The following is a 27122-nucleotide window of genomic DNA, read 5'->3' as shown; positions in this document are numbered from 1 at the left end:
CTTGCAAATATTATGTAATAGATAATTCTTTTAAAATGTACTCCTCATGGTTATGTTCTAATCACATTCCCACAAAAGTTTCTATACTGTGAATAACTTTAAGGGAGGAATACAGTAATTGTTGTATATGATAAAGTCCATGTGTTTTATGAATGTTAGGTATTGGATATATGAGCTCATAAGAGAAGATAATCTTTGGTACATTATATTGATGATGACACTTTCCCAATTTCAAAACCGATTCTTAAAGGTATTAAATGAATAAGTACTATTTTTTAAGTACATATGTCATTTTAAAACGTTTTGGTTTGGGCCATGCCTTCGTCAATATGTTCCACATATTTCCATATAAAATTAGAGTCTCTGTGTGATAACATCAAAGACATGCCTGAGGGGAACTTAATTTTTTTTAAGGAGGTGGGGAATCCATTTGTAGAAACCAGTATAGGAAGCTGTTTGAAAGACATCAAACATGGACTTGTCTGGACTTTGCAGGTTTTAAGGTATATATAGGAATCAAAATTGACTCATTACTTTTAAAGCTTCGTGTCAGTAAAAAATAAAAGAGCAATGTTGGGAATGGTAATATTTGAGATACATAGTTTTTACTTAGCTACAGAAATGCACCCATAGGAACTTGCATGCATCTGAATGCTCTGCTACATGTGTTTAGAATTTTTTTTGCCTCTTTTGCCAAAACATAATAAAATGATAGCAAAATATGACAGTATGTGCACTGATCACAACAATATAATAAACTGCATCCATGTCTTTTAAAACCAGACAAGAATAGACAAAATACTCTAATTTCTATTAGAGACTAGCAATATGCAAACCAGACCATTTTTGTTGAAAAATTCTGGAGTCATTTATGACCAGTTTTTATATCCTTTAAGATAATTGTATGCTTTTATGATTGTATCATTTCATGATATGTTCCTTTTATGACAAATGCTGCTAGTATCAGTATCACAGATTGTTACTGATAATATACAGTGTTTATGCTTTAAATTCAGAACTCACAGAATTTAATGGAAACTTCAGAATTCTTTAAATTTCAAAAGTCTTAAAGCATATTTATTTGGGTACAAAATTTTATTGCCTTTAAAAATCTTTTTCAGTATCAAGTTTATTATCAAAAGCACAAGTAATAAAATAGAATTTAAAATATTTATTTTCAGAATACCACTATTTTAACAAATGATCTTTTGTCTATGCCAGCGTCTGCTATTAACATCTAGCTAATATATTTTCTGTGTCTAGTAAATATGGTAATCAGTTGCAGAGAAAACTAGGCAGGTTTTGTGAGGCAAAGTTGGAACACCTTGAAGAAATGGGAAAGTTTGGGGACTCTAATAGGACAGGATAAATATTTCTTGATTCATTTTTTAATTGCTCCATTTATTTTCTGTACATAGAATCAAAAATTCTAAAAAGAGAACATTACCTTAAGACTACACAAATTAACAGTGAAAGGAATTGTGCCACTCATTATTAAGAATGCTGTCAGGCTGGGCGCAGTGGCGCACACTTGGGAGGCCAAGGCGGAGGATTACTTGAGTCTGGGAGTCTGAGACCAGCCTGGACAACAAAGCGAGACCCTGTCTCTACAAAAAAATTTTTTTTAATTAGCTAGGCATGGTGGTGTGTGCCCGTGGTCCCAGCTACTTGAGAGGTTGAGGCAGGAGGATCGCTTGGGCCTGGGAAGTCAAGGCTACAGTGAGCCGTGATTGCACCACTGCACCCCAGCCTGGGTGACAGAAATCCTATCTCAAAAATAATAATAATATTATTATTAGTAACTCTCACACCTTTTATTTTTTATTTGCATTCACATCTGTAAATAATAAAATCCACAAAAATTAATTTACCCATTTTGAGACAATTAAATCTTAAGCAAAGTGAGCAGAGCTTAAGTATGGCCTTGGAATTTAAGTAATTTGTTAGGCAATTATAGAAATGCTAGCAGTAGTAGTTTTGGTTGAAGTTTAATTACTTCATTTGTATATAAAGCCCTCACTGTCAAGAAAGTGATGTTACGTGTATTATTTATAATTCAGAACCATAAATAACTTGTTTAAAATGACAGTACATACATTTTATATATATATATATATATATGGTTTGTTCTGGGTAGAGAACTAAAATAAGAACATAGCAGGGATTTTTGTTAATGCATAAGGAATTCTTGCCTCATTTCTGAACTCTTAAATTTGCTTTGTTTATTACAATATACAGACTCTTGATTGTTTCATTTCCTCCAAAATTTATGTATGAGTGGGTGTAGGGTTAATTGTAGCACAGTGCTTGGTCTTGTGAACACTGTTTCCTCAATAGGTATCTTAGGTTGCCAGTGTTACAATCCCAGATACTTTGTTCAACAGATTACCTGTTCATACAGGAGCTACATTGTTGTATAGCCTCATTCCTTCCGATGGGTGTGGAGCAGGATTAAAGCACACTTTATAGGGGTTCTAATTGTAGATTCCTAATTGACTTGGTGAATAGCAAATGCTAAAATTTAAACACACACATACACATATAAACCTGTTTCAGGGTGATCTACGTGACAGAACAAATGCCTCACAGGTGTTGAATGCTTGCTAGATAAAAGAGTAGTTCTTCCCCTGTTTCCCAAGGATTTTCTTTTGAAGTTTATATGGATTTTCTATCTCATTGTTTCTTTTCTTAAAATGGTTTGTGGCAAGAATCCATTTCATCTTTGGCTGCACTTTTCACTTCTAAAGGCAGAACTCATTGTTAGAAGTCAGCCAAAATTAAAAACAAAAAAAAAATCTGTCAAGTAAAATTTCACACATTTTTGAGAAGGGAAAAAATGTGCATGGATGCACCACAGGTTTTGGCTTTTTAAACAACTCAGTTATTGAAGGATATTTGGGTTGTTTCTAATGTTTGGCTAAGACCGCTGTGAACATTCAGTACAGGTTTATCCGTAATATTTTTTTCACCATCTTATTTATAACATTTTATTTATTCAAATTATAGAGCATAGAATCAAAGATAAAATGTGTCATATCAGTTGGACATTTTCTAAAGGTGAAATTGGAGACATAAGGAAAAAATGTAACATCCAAAAAATTCTCCAGGGCCTTTATTTTTCCACAATATATAGATTTCCTGGCAGTAAATCTACAATGGAGGGCAATAAGAAGAAATGACTTCTTCATTAGTGTCTATGTGACCATGGTTGGGAAATGTATATAGGTTTGTTTTTAAAATTTGTATTTGTCTAAATTATGTTATCCAAAAGATTGTATCAAGTTTAACAGATAAAGAAAAATTATGTTCTTAGAAATGATAAATATTAATGTTTCTACACACATATATGAAAAACTTTTCTGATTTATAACTTGATAGGATCTGTGAACTACCAAAGGCACATAGTAAATATTCTTGGATTCTTCAGGAATCAGTCAACTAATAACTATTTATTGGTAACTAATTTCCACCAGATAAAAATTCTTGAGTAGATCTATAATTGGGTAAATTGTAGAATAGTAAAAGCACTGATTGAGAAATTAAAGAGTAAATATTGCGGGCTTTTTTCCCCTTTGTGTTAATCACATTGTAGAAAATAGGGAGCATAGAGAAAATAGAGGGCAAAGCAATATTCAATTAGAAAAAAATTTCTAGTTTTTTACTATTTTAATATTTGATTAAATAACTTTATTTTATTTTATCTTATTTTATTTATTTATATTTTTTTGAGGTGGAGTTTCGCTCTTGTTGCCCAGGCTGGAGTGCAATGGCGGTATCTCAGCTCACTGCAGCCTCCGCCTCCGGGGTTCAAGCGATTCTCCTGCCTCAGCCTCCCAAGTAGCTAGGATTACAAGCATGTGCCACCATGCCTGGCTAATTTTGTATTTTTAGTAGAGGCGGGGTTTCTCCATGTAGATCAGGCTAGTCTCAGAACTCTTGACCTCAGGTAATCCGCCCACCTTGACCTCCCAAAGTGCTGGTATTACAGGCGTGAGTCACCACGCCCAGCTGATTAAATAACATTTTTAAATCAATATTGGGTATTATAATTTTTACAATTTTGCTAAGTAATTGTTTTGGTTTGACTTATATTTAGTTGCTAATGATGTATGTATTTTCATATTTGTTCAGTGACTTTTTTCTTTTGTTAATTACTGTTCATGAAAATTAGAAATGTCACCCTGTTTTGTCCATATCCTTCATTGCAGTTTCAATGCCTGTCAGTCTGTTTTCTTCTCAGTAACTACCTGAGTCCATAGGCAGTGGTCTTCTCTTATGTTTTGTGTCACACTTAATTAAAATTAAAAATTCATGTAATAGATATCTTGAGATAAAACATTCATGCCTTTTGTTAGGTACTTTTCCATAAAGAATTTTGCTCCTAGTCCAGGACTTCCTACTATAGTCTAGTTTAATCCCAGAAGATTTGTGCCTACATAAACACCATTGCTGTTAGCAAATACACAGACTATGTCAGAACATAGACCTTCATTTATAGTGAACTTCTAATTATATGCTTACCCTGCTATTAGAAAGGAAATAACTTACTTTAGATGGGGAAAATGTTACTCCATTTGACTGTCATATGATAGACTAAAAGCAATATGTTGCAGATATGCTTTTGTGACTGCAGGGTACAAATAACAGGCATATACTGTAAACTAATGGGACCTGGTTTATTATTTAGAGGCCAGACTGATGTGACTTAATAATGTAGCATTTGACTCATAAAGGAGCTGTTGTAGAAGTAATACCTTTTCTTTTTACTTTTCAGGTTTACAAGTAAAAGTAACCAAGTTAAAACAGGAACGAATCTTGTAAGTATCAGTATGTAATACTCATGTGTTATTTATAGAGTAGTTGATACTGACATCCAATTTGACATTTATAGAGTAGTTGATACTGATGTCCAATTTGACCTTAATGTCTTATTTATAAAAAAATTAGCCCTACTTAGTATGGGCCTTGGATAGTCAGCAACAATTTTTTTTTCAAATTCTAAAGGAAAAAAAATAATTTTGTAATTTTAAGTATAGCCTTAGTTAATTATGTTTATATTGTAATGCAACTTACATATGTAATCTTTTCCCATAAAGTATTAAAATGACAATTGATCTGTAGTCTCATTTTGATTTGTCAGTGGAGTTCTTTTTTCAGCCATAATTAACACCTGGAATTCAACGTGCTACAAGACGGGGAGCAGAATAATTCTGGGATTTCTAAACTCATAAGAATGGAAACTAAATGGGAATTTTAGACTCCTTTTAGGTAGTTTGAAATTACTCGAAGATTCCTTGAATTGTTTTGCTTATAAAGTTCTAAATCAGATCTGATTTTTTAAGTTTCAGAACATATTTTACTCATGATTCTCTAGAGCTTCCACATTCAGGAATCTGAAACAGATGGCAGAGTAGCTTTGTAACACTTACTAAGAAAATTCTCTTTAGCTGCTGAGAAATTTAGAAATTCTAGAATATAGGCTACTCACCTTCAGATAAACCCTTGTTTTCTTTTAAAATTTTTTTAATTAAGAAATTTAAAGAATTGTAAAGACAAAAAAAATTTTCCAGTTGTGCAACACTGTTTTCATACTTTTGATTCCTTATCACAAAGTTTCTTTGTAGAGAGTATAACTCGAACATAATGTTTTGTCCATTTTATTCATGGTAATTCCTATCTCTCCCTATAGATTGCCCCGCCCCAGCCCCCATATATGACATTTGATTTAAAAGTAATGAAAAAATTGTTGTATGTGCTGCATTGTAAAAGAGACAGGAAGGTTTGTTATCTTATTGCAGTTACATTTTCAAATACAAGTTTTACCCAGCTTCCTATGCTAGTTATATTTAAAATGTTCAGTTACCTTAGAAAGACAGAAGGCCACCAATTAGGAAAATGATACTGAGTTTTTAGTAAAATGCTGCTAATGGCATTGAGCTTGCCTTAGAAATGAAGTTAGTGATTGGTGTAGTAATAACTCTAACTTAGGATGAGGTCCAGGGTAGACCTGTCTTTAATATATTAGACACTTCCCTGTTTTTGAAATTGCATGACTCTTTTTGCACTGTCTGGAATTCATCAATTTGCTTTCTTAAAGACCTTGTTAAATTGTTTCTGCAATTAGTAAAAGCTCTTTATGTTACCACTTTCTTGACCTGAATATCTTATTAAGTAATTGAAGTTAGTTTTAAGTTTAACTTAGGTTATTCATCTACATAATAGTTTAGCTTTAAGACAAATACCGTCGTGCTCTGCGTTATTCTAAATAGAACAGTAATGGAATATATGAATATGGGCAAATCAGATAACTCAGAGTTCTGTTCATCATTTAAGAAAAAACCCTTTGCTATTCTCATTCCTTAAGAGTGAAAATGTATATGTGTGTAAATCTTCAATGTGCGTGTAAATCTTCACTTTAATATTTACTGTATTTTATGATACAGATTTAAGGTAAATATTAAATTTGAATAGATGTTGGCAGTCTGTTTTAGAACATGACTTTAATCACACCTCCAGGTTTAGACAAGTTATCTGGTTATATTTGCCAAATAGGATCAGTGAAAACCTGGGGTTCCTTCTGAATTAAATACATTTTCTAGAAGTATTAGGAAATATTTTATTTATTTATTTATTTATTTTTGTAAAATGAGAAATGGCCAGGTTAACAAGCTTCAATGATGTATTACTGTCTCTTATTTTCAAGTTCTCAGATGGCCCTACATGCTACCGTAACTATATTTGTTGTATAGCAAGAAAGTGTTGCTCTTACGTGTATTGGTTTTTCCATTAATATAAACTGTTCAACAAATATTTAAGAAATATCCTCTATATTTGATATCTGACATTTTGACTTAGTTGTTTTACTCATCTATTTTGGTGCCAGTGACACTATATTCTAGCCACTTTGACACAATCATTTTGACATCTACTTTTTATGACAGACTGATTTGCCACTCTGATTTGATATTTTAGACCCTTCAAGGGACTGGGAGAAGGTGTTTGAATGACAGTATTATCTCATATTTTCAGCTTCAAGATGATACAGAAAATCCTAATCAAATTTCTAATGGATTTTCTTAGAATTAAAATATGTGCATACTTTATATAATAAGGTGATTTTTAAAAATAATGATAGAGGGATAAAATATGACAACTTTGGAAGGTAATCAGGTTTAAGTAGAAGAAAATTCTCGTTGTCTTTGTTAGTTTTTTCTCACTGTAAAGTCATAATGGTAAACCCTTAACATAGAGCCTACTGTGTGCCATACTGTTCCGTATCCAATACTACATTAATACTTATTCCTCAGACCTTTTGGAGTAGATATTAATGTATCCACACTTTGTGAGGCACAGAGAGTTTAGGTTAATTGTATCAGGTCACACAGCTGGTAAATGAAGAGCTGGACTCAAACCCATTTTGCATCTGGGCCTAGGGTTCGTGTTCTTCCACTTCACTGTAAGCTCTGACTTAAAAGCAAGACCAGGTAAAAATTTTAAACAACACAGAAATTAGTAAAATAGAAAGTGCGAGTTCCCCATAATTGAAAGAGATGATGTGAGTAGAGAAATATTATTTACAATAATAAATATATGCAAAATAATAAAATAATGTACATTTTGATAGCTATTTTGACAAAGTTGAGTCAATAGTGGTATGATACTTTTATGGTATGTAAGAGCTCTGCAGAGAAAATTCTGGTATAATTTGAACTGTGATTTACAAGATATTCCAACCTGACCTTTTCGTTGTTTTGTTTTGGTACAAGAAATTCGTTATATAAACACAGTGGAGCTCTTAGAATTATCCTGTTAAGAGTATTTTTATCTGAAAAACTTATTTATTTTTTGACCTTTAGAGATGCACAAAGACTAGAAGAATTCTTCACCAAAAATCAACAGCTGAGAGAACAGCAGAAAGTCCTTCATGAAACCATTAAAGTTTTAGAAGATCGGTGAGTCTGGCACTTAGGTCTTGAGTAAGAAGTGATTTCCTCCATAATAAGGAGTACATTGACTTTCATTTGTAATTAGTTTTGGGATTGAAAGTGATCTTTCCCACAGCCTTCTCTCACCTTTGAATGAATATGAAAATAAGGATCTGTTCTTAAAGATTTTCATTAATTCTGAGATCACATCAGTTTACCCTTTGAATGATATCTTTATCTGGTGTTTGATGTAGTGGAAGCTCAAGGGTAGCAATGTTCTAATTCATTTAATGCTTTAATTCCAGTTTTACTTCTAAGTAGGTGGAAACTGTTTCACAATTCTGTTTCTGTCGTCTTTTCTTGCCCTTGCTGTTCTCTTTTCTTCTTTGCAAGTTTCCTCACTTAGAGGGAGTCTAGGGATCTTCCTTCTGAGTATTCCTGAGATAATATTATCACTTACTTCCATACACAGACTTCTTTCTTTCCCACTCCTGTGAGGTTAACACTGAGGATTAGAAAAAGCTTCCAGCATTTGCTGTTTTCCCTTTTCTGAATTGTAAGTGCTATTTAGGACCCATAAACTACCTACCTACTATAATAAACAATATTCCAGCCAAGCGTGGTGGCTCACACCTGTAATCTCAACACTTTGGGAGGCTAAGGCTGGAGGATCGCTTGAGGCCAGACATTCAAGACCAGCCTGGACAAACAAAGCGAGACCCTGTCTCTACAAAAAATTTTAAAAGCTGAGCATGGTGGCCTGAACCTGTAGTTTCAGCTAGAGGATCACTTGAGTCCAAAGTGTTTGAGGCTGCAGTGAGCTATGATTGCACTGCCACGCTCCAGCCTGGGTGACAGAGCAAGACCATGTCTCCAAAAAAAAAAAAACAAACCCACAATATCCCATACTTTCTTTACAGTTTCTCTTTTTCCAGGGTAGGCATAGTGGCTCATGCCTGTAACCTCAGTTCTTTGGGAAGCCAAGGCAAGAAGATGATTGCTTGAGTCCAGGAGTTCAAAACCAGCACGGCAGTATAGCAAGAACTCATCTCTACAAAAAATTAAAAATTAGCCAGGCATGTGACTGGAGTCCTAGCTACTCAGGACACTGAGATGGGAGGATTGCTTGAGTCCAGGAGTTTGAGCAAGCTATGATTGTGCCATTGCACTCCAGCCTGTGTAACAGAACAAGATCCTGTCTCTTAAAAAAATTTTTTTCTTGGTATTTTTGTATATGTTACAGAAGGGTAGGGTGATTTGAGTTTGTCTCTACCCTTTTAGTGGTGAAATAATTTAATATGCTTCATATATGCAAACTGAAATTGAGTACTTTCTACAACTACCAAGTCAATGGATGCACATTTGTTGGAATAGGCAGTGTATTGTGGAATAAAGACCTGTGTGCTTTAGAATCACATATGTTTTTGAATTCCAGCTTCACCCTGTGTTCTTAATTCAGATTCCACAACAAATATTTGAGTCCTTGCTGTCTTAGGTGTTGCTCTAGGGGGCTAGGGATGATACTTTTCCTAGTTTGTCATGGATTAAATGAGACAGTGCAAGTAACAATACATAACAGAAGTTGAATAAGACTTACATATCTTAGTTGGTGAGTATGATTTAGCACTCCTGTCTGTGCATATATTTAATTTTCAAAGGTTGGAAGTGAGCCATACGACAAACAAATGAGACAATTTCAGATTATAAATGCTATGAAGAAAATAAAATTGAATCATGTAATTGAGTAACCACAGGATCTGTGTAGAAAAAAAACCAAACGCAACTTTTCCCACTGTACTCGTACAACATGCTTCAGACACCAGATGTGAGGAGGAGTTTCCCCTACCAACAAGCAAACAATTAATTCTACAGCAGACACTAGGTGGGTGTCATCTTAATTCAATTCCTACACTGGATATGGCATCAGGTCCCACAGGTTGAGGGCTTTGTCCCCGTGACTGTGCTCTTCCCTCAATTCTGATGCCAATTGCAAACCCCAGGTTGTTTACTCATGCTTTGGACAGTTTCTAAATTGGGGTTCCCACAACCCCCTCCTCAGGTTATAATTACTAGAGTGACTCACCAAACTCAGGAAAACATTTATATTTATCAGTTTATTACAAAACATTCATTAAAGGATACAAGTCAACAGCCAAATGAAGAGATACATGGGGTGAGGTCTAGAAGGATCCTAAACACAGGAGCTTCTGTCCCCATTTAGTTGGGGTGCTGTCTTAACCGAGACTTGATTGACAAAAAGGAACCATCCACTTGAAGAACTAGAGACAAAAGGAAATAGAACAGACAAATGTGGAAGTCTAAGGTAGAAATAAACTTGAAATATTTGAGGAACAGAAAGTCTACTGTGGTTCTAGCTTAATGAGTAAAGGGGATGAGTGATAGGAGTGAAATTGGAAATCTAGTGGGGCAACAACTAGATTTCTTAGGGACATAGGCAAAAAGTTTGGATTTTAATTGTGATGGAAACCATTTAAGCAAGGGAATAACAAAGGGATATAAGTAGGTAGCAACAGCCTCTCTATCCAAAGGGAAATGTCAAGTAGATAGATATATATGTGAGTCTAGAATTCAGTGGATCTCTTAAGGACATCTTTGAATATAGTATAGGAAGAAAGAAGAGGTCTTAGGGCTGAATCCTTTGGCATTCCTGATTAAGGTTTAATGAAGAATAAGGACCCAGCCACAAAAGATTGACAAAGAGAAACTATTAAAATAGAAGAAAAGCCAGGAACATAGGGCTTGACCACTAATAATACCTTCTTTGCAGGGCTATTTTGAAGTTTAAATGAGATAATGGAAGCAGCAGTACATAATAGATATTTAATAAGACATGTACTATCTCTTAACTGGAAGATGATTCCAACTTTTAGCACTCTAGTCTGTGTTATATAACACAGCCATGTCTAGGCTGTCTAGCTGAGAAGCCAGGAAACTAGAAAGCCATCTCTCCCACTCACCCTTTCCCAGGTCAGCATTGGAAAGGAAATCATTAGTTACTCATCTGTAGTGTGGTGAGGCACTTCCTTCTGTTCTCTCTGGATATGTAGTAAAGGATTTCAGGGAACATATCTCTCTCAGCCTTTAACTCCAGCCATTGAAGAGCTTCCTTCTCTTATTTCACCACGTTTTTTTCTCTCATTTCTACCATTACACCACTTTCTACAAGCAGTGAGGTTGGAGTGAGTAATGGCATTAACGCCAAGAGATTAGGAATGCTTTTTGTTCCATGATTCCTATGTAAAGAAAATTTCAAGATTGGTATTAATAACTAACTATGTTAGCCTGAGTTCTCTGAGAAGCAAACATCAATAATACCTTGGACACTGAAGAGATTTATTGGGAAAAATACCTGTAAGAAATGAGGCGTCTGGGAGAGCTGTCAGACCCTCATGCCTCTAACTCTGTGAAGAAGAGAGGGAAGAGGATACTGTACTTGTAAGAGAGCTTTGACAAGGCTAACAGGGAGTCCTGGAGCCATAGTTGCCCTGCTTTCCTCGTTTATGGCAGGATCTGACTATGAGAGGCCTGGTGTATTCACCTATGTGGACAGGTGAAGGATTTCACAGCACAGAAGGTGGAGCCAGGGATTTTATTCTCCTACTGTGGTAGGAGGCAGTAAGATGACTGGCCGACTTATATTGACTTCCAGTACCCTTCCTGTTTAGTTGTTCCTTAGCAAGTTGTTAGGGCCCAAAATTATTACACTCAAATTTACCGGATAACATTTTCATTATGTTTTGCTTGAAACATTGGCTTAATACAATTGGCTCTCCATTTCATCACCAAGATAGTATTATTCATCCTGCGCCTTGAAGACATTGCTTTCCAGTGTCTTCAAAACACTCTTCATTTTATGGCTTAAAGTTTGAGCTTCCTGCTCTGGTAACCTTTGCAGTCTTGTACTTACTTTTTAAGTAGTTTTTCTTCTCCAGGCCGTTTCAGAGAAGAAATCAGTGGATGAGTGCCTCATCTCCTTCCCGTTAAATTACTTTCTTTTATGTAGTCTATATATTTTTTTTATTTTTATTTTTCCCTGTATTAGTCCATTTTCATGCTGATTTAAAGGACTGCCTGAGATTGGGTAGTTTATAAAGAAAGGAGGTTTAATTGACTCACAGTTCTGCAGAGCTGGGGAGGCCTCAGGAAACTTACAATCATGGCAGAAAGGGAAGCAAACACATCCTTTTTCACATGATGGCAGGAAGAAGTGCCAAGCAAAAGGGGGATAAGCCCCTTATAAAACCATCAGATCTCATGAGAACTCACTATCCACAAGAACAGAAGCATGGGGGTAACCACCCCCATGATTCAGTTACCTCCCACGGTCGGGATTATGGGAACTGCAATTCAAGTTGAGATTTGGGTGGGGACACAGCCAAATCATATCATTCCACTCCTTGCCCCTTCCAAATCTCATGTCCTCGCATTTCAAAACAATCATTGCCTTCCCCACAGTCACCTAGAATCTTAATTCATTACAGCATTAACCCAAAAGTCCAAGTCCAAAGTCTCATCTGAGACAAGGCAAGTTCCTTCCGCCTGTGAGCCTGTAAAATCAAAAGCAAGTTAGTTACCTCCTAGATACAGTGGGGATACAGGCATTGGGTAAATACACCCATTCCAAATGGGAGAAATTGGCCAAAACAAAGGGGCTGCAGGCCCCATGCAAGTCCAAAATCCAGCAGGGCAGTCAAATTTTAAAACTCCAAAATGATCCCCTTTGACTCCGTGTCTCACATCCAGGTCATGCTGATCCAAGAAGTGGGCTCCCACAGTCTTGGGCAGCTCTGCCCCTGTGATTCTGCAGGGTACAGCCCCCTTCCCAGCTTCCTTCACGGGCTGGCATTGAGTGTTTGTGGCTTTTCCAGGTGCACAGTGCAAGCTGTTGGTGGATCTGCCTTTCTGGGGTCTGGAGGATGATGGCCGTCTTATTATAGCTCCACTAGACAGTGTCCCAGTGGGGACTGTGTGGAGGCTCCAACCCAACATTTCCCTCCCACACAGTTCCACATGGTTGGGGAGGCCTCAGAAAACTTACAATCATGGCAAAAGAGGGAGTAAACACGTCGTCCTTCTTCACATGATGGCAGGAGGAAGTGCCAAGCAAAAGGGGGAAAAGCCCCTTATGGAACCATCAGATCTCGTTAGAACTCACTATCAGGAGAACAGCAGCATAGCATTAAGTGCCCCCATGATTCAGTTACCTCCTACCAGATCCCTCTCTCCTGAATTCAAGCAGTTCTCCCACCTCATCCTCCCAAAGCGCTGGTATTGTAGGCATAAGCCACTGTGCGCAGCCAGTTGATATATTTAATTGTTAAAATTATGTCTTTTATTCTGCATTTCTTAAAACTAATTCTTTTCTCTTTAATATCTATTCTACCTGTGGTGGATGCCATGCTGCTTTGGTATTTCTCGTTCTAAATATTCCCTTGCCTTTCATTCCGTTCACCTTTACATCCTTACATACATGGACCTGTAATTCATTAGGTGGTATTAATTTGGTGGCAGGGAGTCAGGGTGGGATGAGGGATATGTAGCTCATTGTTTTGTAGACTTGCTTTTGCTCCCCTTTCTTCAAATGCAAATCCATAATTTCCTCTGGGCACACTTAAAGATTTATCTTTTGTTTCATGAAGCTCCATTTAATTAAGCTGAAGATCTGTTTTTTTAAATACAGTAGTTAATATGTATTGAGGATTCACTTTGTACTTAGGCATCTAGCGCTAAATCTTTCTATTAACACTACAGGATAGATAATAGATCCATTTTGCATGTGAGGAAACTAGCTGGCAAAGAGCAAAGAAACTTTCCCAGGACCACATAGTTAATACATAATTAGGTTTATATCTTTTTTTTTTTTTTGAGACGGAGTCTTGCTCTGTCACCCAGGCTGGAGTGCAGTGGCGCAATCTCTGCTCACTACAAGCTCCGCCTCCCCGGGTTCACGCCATTCTCCTGCCTCAGCCTCCCGAGTGGCTGGGACTACAGACGCCCACCACCACGCCTGGCTAATTTTTTTTTGTATTTTTAGTAGAGATGGGTTTTCACCGTGTTCGCCAGGATGGCCTTGATCTCCTGACCTCGTGAACTGCCCACCTGGGCCTCCCAAAGTGCTGGGATTACAGGCATAAGCCACCGTGCCTGGCCAGGTTTATATCTTAAATCTGATCCCCGCTTCCATTTTTACTATTTCATGATGCCTCCCCTTTATATTGTCTTAATTTTATTAATGTTATATAAATTAATTACATCTTAAATGATCATCTCAAAGTATTAGTGCTTGACCTAAAGTTTACCAAAACAGACACTCTGAAATATCAGGTCTTCATCATTGCCTATTATATAGTCTGTTTCCTTGGAAGGTTTTTGTTTTTGTTTTTGTTTTTTTAATCGTTGCTAACTAAATACTACTTTTAAAGGACTAAGTAGGTAACTTTTGGTGAATTTCCGCCTTATTTAAAATTTTGTTTTAGTTCTACGTCATATGTAAGAATGATTAGAGTAAGCTTTAAAAATCTGTGCAAATTAACGTTTTGCTGAGACCTTTAAAAAGCAACATGTATTTTGTTAATTTTTTTTCTTTTGTTCGGTCTTTTTGTTTCATTTTGTTTTGTTTTGTTTTGTTTAGAGACAGGGTCTCACTCTGTTGCCCAGTCTGGAGTGTAATGGCACCATCATAGCCCACTACAGCCTCAAATTCCTGGGCTCAAGCGATCTTCTCACATCAGCCACCCAAGTAGCTAGGACTACAGGCAAGCACCACGCCATGCCTGGCTAATTTTTTTGTTTTTATAGAGACTGTCTTGCTGCGTTGATCATAGGCTGGTCTTGAACTCCTGGCCTCAACTGATCCTTCTGCCTTGGCCTTCCACAGTATTGGGATTACAGGCATCAGCCACTATGTTCAGCCTATTTTGTTAAAATTTCTCAACAGTAATTCAGCCTACTCTTCATAAAACAAAGCAATTCTTAGTATGTTAACGGGAAAACACTGAGATATTTCAATGAAGGGAATTACCTAGTAAAAGTAAATTAGATAATAAAAAGTTCTAAGTTCTAATTTTATATGGCTCATTTATGTTTAATTATTATGTTTTATATTATGTTTAATAATTATTATTATGTTTAATAATTATTACTATGTTTAATGAGTATATTTACAGACTTTCCTTCAAGGAACTAAAGTATTTCACTAAATCTAAGAAACAGTCACTGTGCTGGAGAAGTAGATAGAATGCACTTTTTAAAAAAATCTGAACAAAGAAGTTAAAACACAGTTGTCTAATAGAGTTTAATATTTTTTAAAGCATTTTGGCAGTCAGAGAGCTCATTTTCAGATGTTGTTAAAAGGAAAATTGATACTTATAATCAGGAGATTTACGGTTCTGCAACTATTTTTCAAACACTGAAGCAAGTATCCACTTTTGTGTTGCCGTTATTCATAGATTTGAATTTAAACATCATATTCTTCAGGAGACTTTCTCTAACTTCCTAGACTAGGTTAAGTTGCTGTGTGCTTTCATAGTACTCTGTATTTCTGCTGTCACAGTATGAATGATACTTTGTTGTAATTCCTTTTTTTTTTTTTTTGCCTGTCTTTCTCTGGTAGACTATAAGCTTTTTAAAGAAATGGCATTACCTTCATCTCTGTTGTATTTACAGCACTGAACACATTGTAAGTAAACAGTGAAACCATATTGAATGAAAATGAATAAATGTCAATAAATCTTTTTGGGATATAGCAAACAATTGAGCATAATTGTTACTCTGATAAGTTTTAGTAGCAAATGGAAGCTTTTATTTCTTCATCCTTGTGAACTGGAATAAACTCAGAATGCATATTGCTTTCTGCCTTTTGTGGAATTGCTCTTTTTCCCCTTTACCTGTTACATAGCTACTGAAACTGCATTCTCTTTTGAAATTGGGAGTGTTTTTTCTTTAGCAGCAGTGGAAGATAGGCAAGAGGAAAGCAATGGAACCATGCTGATGGAAACAGGAGCTGGCACATTTTCTTGCATCTATTTAAATTTAAACTAGGATCAGCAATCAAAAATTGACCCTTTTTCACAGATACTATTATCAAGAATGGTAGGTGATAAGAAAAACTGAAAGTAATAAGCTAGGGAGTATTGCTTCATTTGTAACCATCTAGCCAGTGATATTTTAAAACTCCCTCTCCTGTACTTGAAAAGTTATTGTTTTAGCTCTTCTATTTTACCTTTCAACCTTAATGTATATATTTAGGTCTTTGTTTTATATTGCTTTACCTGTAAACAGTTTCCCTGTTCTTACCATTATGTTACAGGAAGATACTGGTTTCTTACCCTTTCCTCTATCACTTTTCCACTCTTTCTACCCTCTGCCTTTGATCAGCTGAACCTTTACAATATAAATATGGTCAAGGTTGACAGTAGTTATATTCTTTTCTATTACCAGATTTCAGTCTTTCTTGTATTTTGTTTATAAGCTGATTCTAGAAGTTGGAAAATAGTAAACTGAGTTTATTTATTGACTGTATAAATATTCACTGCAGAGCTAGGATTGCATTTCTTTACATATCTGATGTCATGCCCTTTCTGCCACTCAAGGAAATTGTTTCTAATGTCCAGATCAAATACATTGTTTTTTACTTTGTCCCCAATCAGTTGTTCAAATCAGCTCATAATTGTGTTTATAATGACTTATTTACATGTTTTTTTTCTAGAATTTCTCACTACCCTTTTTCATGTTGAGACAAGAACTATGTTTCCTTACATCATTAATATTATTTAAAGCCTTAGTTATTCTACTCATTAATGTTTTTTTGTTGTAGGTTTTGTTTGTTTGTTTTGAGGCAGAGTCTTGCTCTGCTGGAGTGCAGTGGCGCGACCTTGGCTCACTTCAGCATCTGCCTCCCAGGCCCAAGTGATCCTCACACCTCAGCCTCAGAGTAGCTGGGACTACACATATCACCACACCTGACTAGTTTTCTGATTTTTTTGTAGAGACGAGGTCTTCCTGTGTTGTCCAGGCTTGTCTTGAACTCCTAGGCTCAGGCAATCCTCCCACCTCAGCCTCCCAGAGTCCTGAGATTACAGGCATGAGCCACTGTGCTCAGCCAGTTCTTTTCCTTGAAGAAATATTTCTTGGGCTAAAAAACTTTTTGTACTAATTTAGGTCATTCACTTTCTAAACTATTCTGGAAAGCTGTCATTCTGGATTTCTCTTCATTAGATCCCTGCATTAATTCAGTTATTTCATTTCTTTCATGTTAAACCGTCAACAAATACTTATGAACCACCTGTTTTGTTCCAGGCACTGTTTTAGACCTTGTGATCACCAGTGAATGTGATCAATAAATGTGGGCCTTTCTATTGGGTTTTTAAGCTCATTTTGTTACAGCTTACCCTCAAGTAACTGCTGAAAAAGAAGGCACAGGAAGTAAATTTTCAAAGGGTCCTTGCGTGCTTGAAAATATTTTTATTCTACTGTTAAATATAGTTGATATTTTGACTGGATATAAATTTCTAGGTTTAAAATAGTTTTCCCTGAAAACTTTGAAGGCATTTCTCATGGTTAGCACTCCAGTGCTGATACAGTCTGCCATTCTCATGTTAATTCTTTTGTAGGTAACAGATTTTCTTTTCCTTTCTGCAATTTTTCCTTGTTCTGAACCTTCGTGATGCTCTGTGTGTATGTGTTTCCTTCATTGCGCTGGACACTCAACCTGTTAACCTAAAAACTAGCATCTCAAAGTCTGGTAATTTTTTTCTGCCACTTTCTCTATTTTTTAATGGTCTCTCTTTCTGGAGCACTTCTTAGTCAGAGACTGATTTTTTATCATCTTTTCTCTTATTTTCTATCACTTGTTTTTCTTCCATGTTCTGTGAGATTTATTTTCCAACCCTACTATTGAAGTTATTTTGACAATCACGTACGTAATATCCAAGAACTTTTTATTATTTGTTGATTGTTGCTTTATGTATGTGTGTGTGTGTATACTCTTGTTTCATGGCTGTATCATTTCCCAGATTTTTCCAGGAATACTAGATAGGTTTTGCTTTTCCCCCTCAAGGTCTTTTGGTGTGGTAAAAATCTATATAACAGGAACTTTCCTTTTTTTTTTTTTTTTTTTTTTTTTTTTTTTTTTTTTTTTTTGGTTGTTGTTGTTTTGACAGAGTCTCGCTCTGTCACCCAGGCTGGAGTACAGTGGTGCGATCTCAGCTCACGGCAAGCTTCGCCTCCCAGGTTCACGCCATTCTCCTGCCGCAGCCTCCGGAGTAGCCGGGACTACGGGCACCCGCCACCACGCCCAGCTAACTTTTTTATATTTTTTAGTAGAGACGGGATTTCACCATGTTAGCCAGGATGGTCTCGACCTCCTGACCTTGTGAACCTCCCACCTCGGCCTCCCAAAGTGCTGGGATTACAGGCATGAGCCATCATGCCCGGCCGAACTTTACTATTTTTAAAAAACAACTTTATTGAGATAAAATTCACATAACATACAGTTTACCAACTTAAAGTGTACAGAGGCCAGTGCAGTGGTTCACACCTGTATTCCCAGCATGGGAGGCCAAGTAGGCAGATCACTTAAGCCCAAAAGTTCGAGACCAGCCGAGGCAGCATGGCAAAACCCTGTCTCTAAAAGTACAAAATTACCCAGCATGGTGGTGAGTGCCTGTAGTCCCAGCTACTCAGGCTGCTGAGGTGGGAGGATCACTTGAGCCCAGGAAGTCAAGGCAGCAGTGAGCGGTGATCATGCCACTGCACTCCAGCCTGGGCAAAAGAGCAAGACCCTGTTTCAACAAAAAAGACAAATGATTATCAATGCTTACATTACAGTCTCCCTTTATAAAAAAAAATTTTTTTTTCTTTAGACAGTCTCATTCAGTCGTCCAAGCTGGAGCGCAGTAGCACAATAATAGCTCACTGCAGTTTCTCCTGCCTCAGCCTCCCAAAGTGCTAAGATTATAGGAGTGAGCCACTGTGCCTTGCCTATAAAAATTTTTTATAATGTAATTTTTAGTATCCTGAAATGAAATTTAAATGATCTACCTACATACCTAATTATTTTTTAAATATCACAACTATATAGAGAAAATTGATTTGTAATATATCAGAATGTAAATATTATGGGTATGTCTGTTCTAAAAGATGAATTGTTGAGATACTTGTTCCTTTGTATAAAATGATCATTAATGTGACTGATACAAGTATGTTTATTGATGATTCAAATAACACTAACTGCGTTTTTCATCAGTGACATGATTTTTCAAAATTGTAAGGATTATTGGTAAATAGGAACAGTTCCAACAGACCTAATCATTTTTGTTTGTTTAACTAAAGTTTTACTAGCTCCTAGTTTAACTTGTAAAAAGCATTATATGTATGTGACTAGTAATCAGCAAGAAGTGAGGAAAAGTGAATGACAAAAAAGAAAAACTTGCATGTATAGTTAGGACATTAGCATCAATATCAGATGCCTGTTAGCTTTGTTTAATTCTTCTCTTAGCTGTGAGTTTAAGCCAGACTTAAAAGCCAAGCATGAGTGGAAGAGCTGGGAGCCCAGCTATACGGGTAGGAAAGCTAAGCATGTAATGAGTGCTGATGATGATACTTATTGCAAGCCATAGATGGCTCCATAGGTTCCAGGCATACCATATTTCTTACACTCCAGAGTGAGTGGTAGGGCAAATGTATATACTTTAAGTACTCAGGCATTAGATTTTCACTGTTAACAAAATGGCTCAATGTAAGGATAAGACATGAAAAGAACATAGGAAGGAGAAGATGAGAGTGCCTTGTTCTAAAGCAAGCCTGTGTAACCCACGGCCTGCGGGCTGCATACGGCCCAGGACAGCTTTGAATGCAGCCCAACACAAATTTGTAAACTTTCTTAAAACATTATGAAATTTGTTTTACATTTTTTTTAAGCTCATCAGCTATCATTAGTGTTAGTGTATTTTATATGTGGCCCAAGACAATTCTTCTTCCAGGGAAGCCAAAAGATTGGACACCCCGTTCTAAAGCTTTAAGGATCGATCTGTGAAGAGAAGCTTCTGAGCAGATTCCTGGGCCCCATCCCTGCAGATTCAAATTCAGTTGGTCATGGGTAGACTTACAGATCTTTTTCCTCTCTTTCCCCCTCCCTCCCTTTTAAAGCTGCTTAGGTGGTTTTGAGAAATAGCCAGGTTTAGGGACCACTGATCTATTCAACATGTGTTTAAAAGTACCTTCCTAATTTCTGGGTGATCATCTTTTCTGTGCTTAAACATGTTCAGTGACAAATGAAATCACTCCCTTCTTAGGTAACATATTCCATCCTTATATACTGTAATTGGAAAGTTTTCTTTATACTAGGTGGATATCTGTAGAATTGCTGCCCGTTGGTCCTAGTTTTAGTCCTTTAGATCATAAATCTCTTTCACATGATTAACTTTTCAGATATTTAGACAGCTGTCAGCCCTCAGTACCTTTCTGGCTTTTTTTTTCTCCTGCTGATTTTCCTCTTTATTTTACTCTACTGAAGTTATACTGGCCTCCTTGACATTTCTTTAATAGTCCAGGCACTTTTCAGCTGTAGGAATTTTGTACTCTATCCTCATTCACCTGTAACAGTCTCTTGCAGGTATTCTTAAAACTCACTCCCTCTCATCATTTACATCTCCTCTGAAATGTTAACTTCACAGTGAAGTTTTTCTTCAATAGCCTATTTGAAATTACACCAAGTTCTCCAACCTAACTGGATCTTCTGTCTCCCTCTGTGATTTGTTTCCTCCCAAAGCACATATCACCTTGTTTTTTTTTTTCTTTTTCTTTTTTTGAGACAGAGTCTCACTCTGTCGCCCAAGCTGGAGTGCAGTAGCGTAATCTTGGCTCACTGCAACCTCTGCCTCTCGGGTTCAAGTGATCCCCCCTAGTTCACACACATACACACCCCCTCCTGTCCACCCCCCTACCTCAACCTCCCTAGTAGCTGGGACTACAGGTGTGTGCCACCATGTCCAGCTAATTTTTCTTATATTTTTTGTACAGACGGGGTTTCACCATGTTGGCCAGGCTGGTCTTGAACTCCTGGCCTCAAGTGATCCACGTGCCTTAGCCTCCCCAAGTACTGGAATTACAGGCATGAGCCACCGCACCCAGCCCCAAAGTACATACCACCTTCTAATACGCTATACAACTTACTTTACTTTCTCTTTTTTTTTTTTTGGTCTATTTTTTATTGTGTCTCTTCTACCAGATTCCAAGTCAAACAATTGTACTGTTCTTTCTCATCTTTATAGTTTCAGCCAAAAGAACAGATGTTCATTCAGAGTAGGAGATCAGCAAACATAATGAAGTTCTCCTTCTTTCCAATTTCCCCTTCTTCAGAAGCAGTCATTTTCAGTTCTTCATATTGTTTTGCTGTTCACTTCAAAAATCTCTTTTTAAAAATGTTTATGGGCTACTTACAAATTTTTCTTGACTTAGGTGGTTTTTTTTCTTTTTTCTGCTTTCTACATAGACGCCATTCACATTTCCCTCTTCCTCCCATATAGTGTATAATAATTTTGGTTAGATCACTATTCAGTTTTTATTTTATGATAATGTAAATGCAGTTCAAAGCTGAAACATACTATAAACTGTGATTTTTCTTGCTGTGCAAATTTCTACTGTCCATAGTGTTTATGATGGACCTTTTTTTCATATGCTTAGTGTTCTTACCAACCACTAGTTCAACCACAACATTCCAACATTTATCTAAATATATCAAGGTGTTTAGATGGGTTATGTCTTCTGTCATTTCACTTTTTGAACAGATCTGTCTCGGAGGCTCTGATCTGCTTCAATTTGGACTCTCCTCTTTACCTGCTATGTAGTGGTCATCAGAGTTTCCTTTTACTGCTTTTCTTTATCATATATCTAGGACTTCTTTTCTATTTTTTCTTATTTTGGTAGAATGCCTCCTCCAGTAGATTTCTGAGATGGAGTGTATGAGACCTAAAAAAAGTTTATTTTAGAAAATCACACATACATAAAAGTAGACATAATAGTATAACCAACTCCAGTGTACCCATCACTTGGTTTCAACAGTTAATTAACTGTGGCCATTCTTGTTTCATCTTTGTTCCAATTAGTCCCTCTCACTACCATTTTGAGACCTTGTCTCAAAAAAAAAGTACCATTGTCATGCTTAAAAAAAAATTAATGATAGGAGGCAAAATTTTTGAGATTTTTACATGTCTGAAAATTTTTGTTGAAGTAATAGTTGGAGAATATAGGTTTAGGTTGGAAATAGTTCTCTTTCAGAATTCCAAGTCACTTCTTTTAGTTTCTAATGTTGCTGTTGAATTCCCACACTAAGTTCTGAGTTTTCTTTTTTCCCCCACAATCCCCCACCAAAACAGTGCTGTTAGGCTTTGTTTGTTTTTGAGATGGGATCTCATGTTGACCAGGCTTGTTTAGAACTCTTGGCCTCAAGCGATCCTCCCATCTCTATTCTGATTTTTTATCTTTTCTGTGTACTCTTTTTTAAAAAAAAAAAAAATTTCTTCTTAAAGCTTATGGGCTCTTATCTTTGTTTGCAGCATCCAGAAATTCCATAATGATGAGTTCTTTTGTATAGATCTGTTAACACCCATTGTGCTGGAGACTTAGGTTTTGTTTTTTTATTTTTCTTTTCGATCCTTTAAGTGGTGGGCCATGTTCTTGATTTTCTTCACTGTTCCCCACACTGCCTCAAATCCCCTCCTACGCTTCCTTGCTTTTCCTGGAACTCCTATTCTTTAGATGATAGACCTTCTAGAATAATTGCCCAGTTTTATCTTTTCTATTTTCTCTTTACTTTTTGAGTATATCTTCTTAGCTTTACTTTCTTACCTTCTATTTATAGTTTTGTCGTTCTTAATATTTTTAATTTTTAATTTTTTTTTTTTTGGTTTTTGTTTAAATAGTGACAGGATCTCACTATGTTGCCCGTGCTGGTCTTGAACTCCTGGCCTCGAGCAATTAATTCTTTTGCTTCAGCCCCCAAAAATGCTGGGATTACAGGCATGGGCTGCCACACCTGGATACTATTTTTAATTTCTAAAGTCTCTTTTTTGTTCTCAGAATATTTCCTTTTATGGCAATCCCATTCTCATTTTATAGTTTTCACATCATTTCTTACCTCTAGAATATAGTATGTCCTCACTTAACATTGTAGATGGGTTCTTGGAAACTATGACTTTAAAAGAAATGACCTACAGCAGCCTTTGCATAACATCTTTTCCTTTAACATCATTTCACTTTAACAGTGAGGGGGAAAAATTAGCTTGCTTATACATCATTTAACTTAAAGTCACAGTTTCCGAGAACCTATCAATGATGTTAAGTGAAGGCTTACTGTATTCTTTACAATTTGATGATTGTGATTGTGATAGTGTTGGCATTTTTTCTTTTTCTTCCTGTATAGCTTATTATTTCTTCCAGATTTTTTCTTTTTTTTTTTAATGTTTTGTTTGCTGTGGTTGCTTATAATTTATAAGCATTTCCCAGATGCCTTTTGATACTTGGTTATTTGTTATATTTAAGAGATGAGAATAAAGTAATTGGAAGCTCTGAGAGCATGGGTAGAGCTGTAGACTGTGAGCTTTTCTGTTAGAATGGTCTGGCTGGTCTGTTTCCTTGAAGATGCATTAATGTCAGTATTTTTAGGTCTTTCCTGTCAGGTTGGTCAGATTTCCTAAAGAAGACTCCTTAATTCTATTTTCTAGAATGTGTAATAGGGCTGACTCCCAGTGTTCTTGGAGCCAAGTAGATGGCGAGGGCCTAGGCTGGAATCTGAGAATTTGGTGTGTATATATATTCATTTCATTATTGTACTCCTACTCCTAACTGAGCCTCATGGCTCCCAGACCAGGCGCTCTCTGTTTTAGGCTGTCTAGATATTAAACCTCCAGTCTGCTGCTGGGATGTCAAAGGGGTAATCACGACTGCTCAGAATATAGGAGAGAATGTTCGTATAATAATTTCTTTGAAGCAATTGTGAATGGGAGTTCACTCATGATTTGGCTCTCTGTCTGTGATTGGTGTACAAGAATGCTTGTGATTTTTGTACACTGATTTTGTATCCTGAGACTTTGCTGAAGTTGCTTATCAGCTTAAGGAGATTTTGGGCTGAGACAATGGGGTTTTCTAGATATACAATCATGTCATCTGCAAACAGGGACAAGTTGACTTCCTCTTTTCCTAATTGAATACCCTTTATTTCCTTCTCCTGCCTGATTGCCCTGGCCAGAACTTCCAGCACTATGTTGAATAGGAGTGGTGAGAGAGGGCATCCCTGTCTTGTGCCAGTTTTCAGAGGGAATGCTTCCAGTTTTTTCCCATTCAGTATAATATTGGCTGTGGGTTTGTCATAGATAGCTCTTATTGTTTTGAGATATGTCCCATCAATACCTAATTTATTGAGAGTTTTTAGCATGAAGGGTTGTTGAATTTTGTCAAAGGCCTTTTCTGCATCTATTGAGATAGTCATGTGGTTTTTGTCTTTGGTTCTGTTTATATGCTGGATCACATTTATTGATTTGCATATGTTGAACCAGCCTTGCATCCCAGGGATGAAGCCCACTTGATCATGGTGTATAAGCTTTTTGATGTGCTGCTGGATTCGGTTTGCCAGTATTTTATTGAGGATTTTTGCATCAATGTTCATCAAGGATATTGGTCTGAAATTCTCTTTTTTGGTTGTGTCTCTGCCAGGCTTTGGTATCAGGATGATGCTGGCCTCATAAAATGTGTTAGGGAGGATTCCCTCTTTTTCTATCGATTCGAATAGTTTCAGAAGGAATAGTACCGGTTCCTCCTTGTAGAATTCGGCTGTGAATCCATCAGGTCCTGGACTCTTTTTGGTTGGTAAGCTATTGATTATTGCCACAATTTCAGAACCTGTTATTGGTCTATTCAGAGATTCAACTTCTTCCTGGTTTAGTCTTGGGAGGGTGTATGTGTCGAGGAATTTATCCATTTCTTCTAGATTTTCTAGTTTATTTGTGTAGAGGTGTTTGTAGTATTCTCTGTTGGTAGATTGTATTTCTGTGGGATCAATGGTGATATCCCCTTTATCATTTTTTATTGCGTCTATTTGATTCTTCTCTCTTTTCTTCTTTATTAGTCTTGCTAGCGGTCTATCAATTTTGTTGATCTTTTCAAAAAACCAGCTCCTGGATTCATTAATTGTTTGAAGGGTTTTTTGTGTTTCTATTTCCTTCAGTTCTGCTCTGATTTTAGTTATTTCTTGCCTTCTGCTAGCTTTTGAATGTGTTTGCTCTTGCTTTTCTAGTTCAAGGAGAAAAAACCAAACACCACATGTTCTCACTCATAGGTGGGAATTGAAGAATGAGAACACATGGACACAGGAAGGGGAACATCACACTCCGGGGACTGTTGTGGGGTGGGGGGAGGGGGGAAGGGCAGCATTAGGAGATATACCTAATGCTAAATGACGAGTTAATGGGTGTAGCACACCAACATGGCACATGGATACATATGTAACAAACCTGCACATTGTGCACATGTACCCTAAAACTTAAAGTATAATAATAATAATAATAAAATAATAATAATAATTTCTTAAAACGTACTTTTAATCAGTCACTCTCAGAACCAATTTTTGATCCTTTTGGGAATTTTACAGTGTGAATCAGGTTGGTTCTAGGTCAGTACTGTCTAATAGAATTTTCTGTGATCATGGAAATTGTTCTAAATCTGCACTGTTCAATATGGTAGCAAGTAGATATGCGGCTGCTGAGCACTTGTCTGCAACTGAGAAGCTCAATTTTTATTTTTATTTTATTTATTTAAATTGAAATAGCCACATGTGGCTGTGTCTACCATACTGGACAGTGCAATTCTCAACTTTTCCCATCATTGGCTTAGGATTTAGCATTCTCAGGTCACTTTCTATTTGCCCACCAGCTGCCTTGCTTTCGTTTTTTTGTTTTGTTTTCTCTTCCATTCTTCTTGTCCTCATGTGTTTGTATCTTTAAAACATAGATATATCTTTACTGTAATTTTATGAGATTCTAGAAAGGAGCAGAAATAGTTGCAAGTGTTGACTTTACCATCTTTAGTTAAGTGATGTTCTTTATACAGTGTGATTTTAAGGCTTCTGATCTAATTCCTGTCTTCAGACTGTATTCCACTTAAATCATGATGCCTAGCTGTATGTTCATTCATTCTAGAAATTCTGATTCTATTAATGCTACATATGACTTCCTATCTTTTGTTTTTACATCTGTATCAACATTGTTTCATGTGAGTTTTACTTTTGTATAAAAAGGTCTGGGTTCTGGCCAGGCACGGTAACTCATGCCTGTAATCCCAGTACTTTGGGAGGCCAGGGTGGGAGGATCACTTGAGCTCAGGAGTTTGAGACCAGCCTGGGCAACATAGTGAGACCCCATCTCATTAAAAAAAAAAAGAAGAAGAAAAAGAAAAAAAAAAGTCTGTGTTCTTTTATTTTGCTTTGCTTTAGTTGTATACTTTTCATGTTTTATCTCTAACTTATTTTAAAATTCGTGGCATATGCTACCATGCTGTGATGTCCACTGACTTCCACAGACACTTAAATACTATCTTTTTTTTTTTTTTTTGAGGCAGAGTCTTACTCTGTCACCCAGGCTGGAGTGCAATGGCGCTATCTCGGCTTACTGCAATCCCTGCTTCCTGGGTTCAAGCATTTCTCCCACCTCAGCCTCCCAAGTAGCTGGGATTACAAGCATGAGCCACCACACCCGGCTTTTTGTTTTTAGTAGAGGTGAGATTTTGCCACATTGGCCAGGCTGGTCTCTTAACTCCTGACCTCAGGTGATCTGCCCACCTCGGCCTCCCAAAGTACTGGGATTACAGGCATAAGCCACCATGCTCTGCCAACACTTAAATACTTATTATCTTATTGGCTTAGTTATTGACTTGAAATTATTATCTTCGGGCCAGGTGCAGTGGCTCACGCCTGTAATCCCCCCACTTTGGGAGGCCGAAGCAAGTGGATCACGAGGTCGGGAGATCAAGACCATCCTGGCTAACGCAGTTAAACCCCATCTCTATGAAAAATACAAAAAATTAGCCAGGAGAGGTGGCGGGCACTTGTAGTCCCAGCTACTTGGGAGGCTGAGGCAGGAGAATGGCGTGAACCCAGGCGGCAGAGCTTGCAGTGAGCTGAGATTG

General features: G+C 36.8%; 1 protein-coding gene across 16 annotated transcripts in view; it reads left to right on the top strand.

Moving 5' to 3' along the window:
- Positions 1–27122, top strand: part of RBBP8 (RB binding protein 8, endonuclease) — a 96636-nt gene that overhangs the window by 8085 nt on the left and 61429 nt on the right. For all 16 annotated transcript variants that reach the window (XM_055236345.2, XM_063615020.1, XM_055236337.1 and 13 more), the window contains exons 3-4: positions 4775–4817; positions 7857–7952. In XM_055236345.2, the coding sequence (XP_055092320.1) occupies positions 4775–4817; positions 7857–7952 (139 nt within the window). The remainder of the gene's footprint in view (positions 1–4774; positions 4818–7856; positions 7953–27122) is intronic.

Source organism: Symphalangus syndactylus, chromosome 1 (genome assembly GCF_028878055.3).
Source record: "Symphalangus syndactylus isolate Jambi chromosome 1, NHGRI_mSymSyn1-v2.1_pri, whole genome shotgun sequence".
Classification (NCBI taxonomy): domain Eukaryota; kingdom Metazoa; phylum Chordata; class Mammalia; order Primates; family Hylobatidae; genus Symphalangus; species Symphalangus syndactylus.
This window is presented reverse-complemented; position numbering and strand designations above follow the sequence as displayed.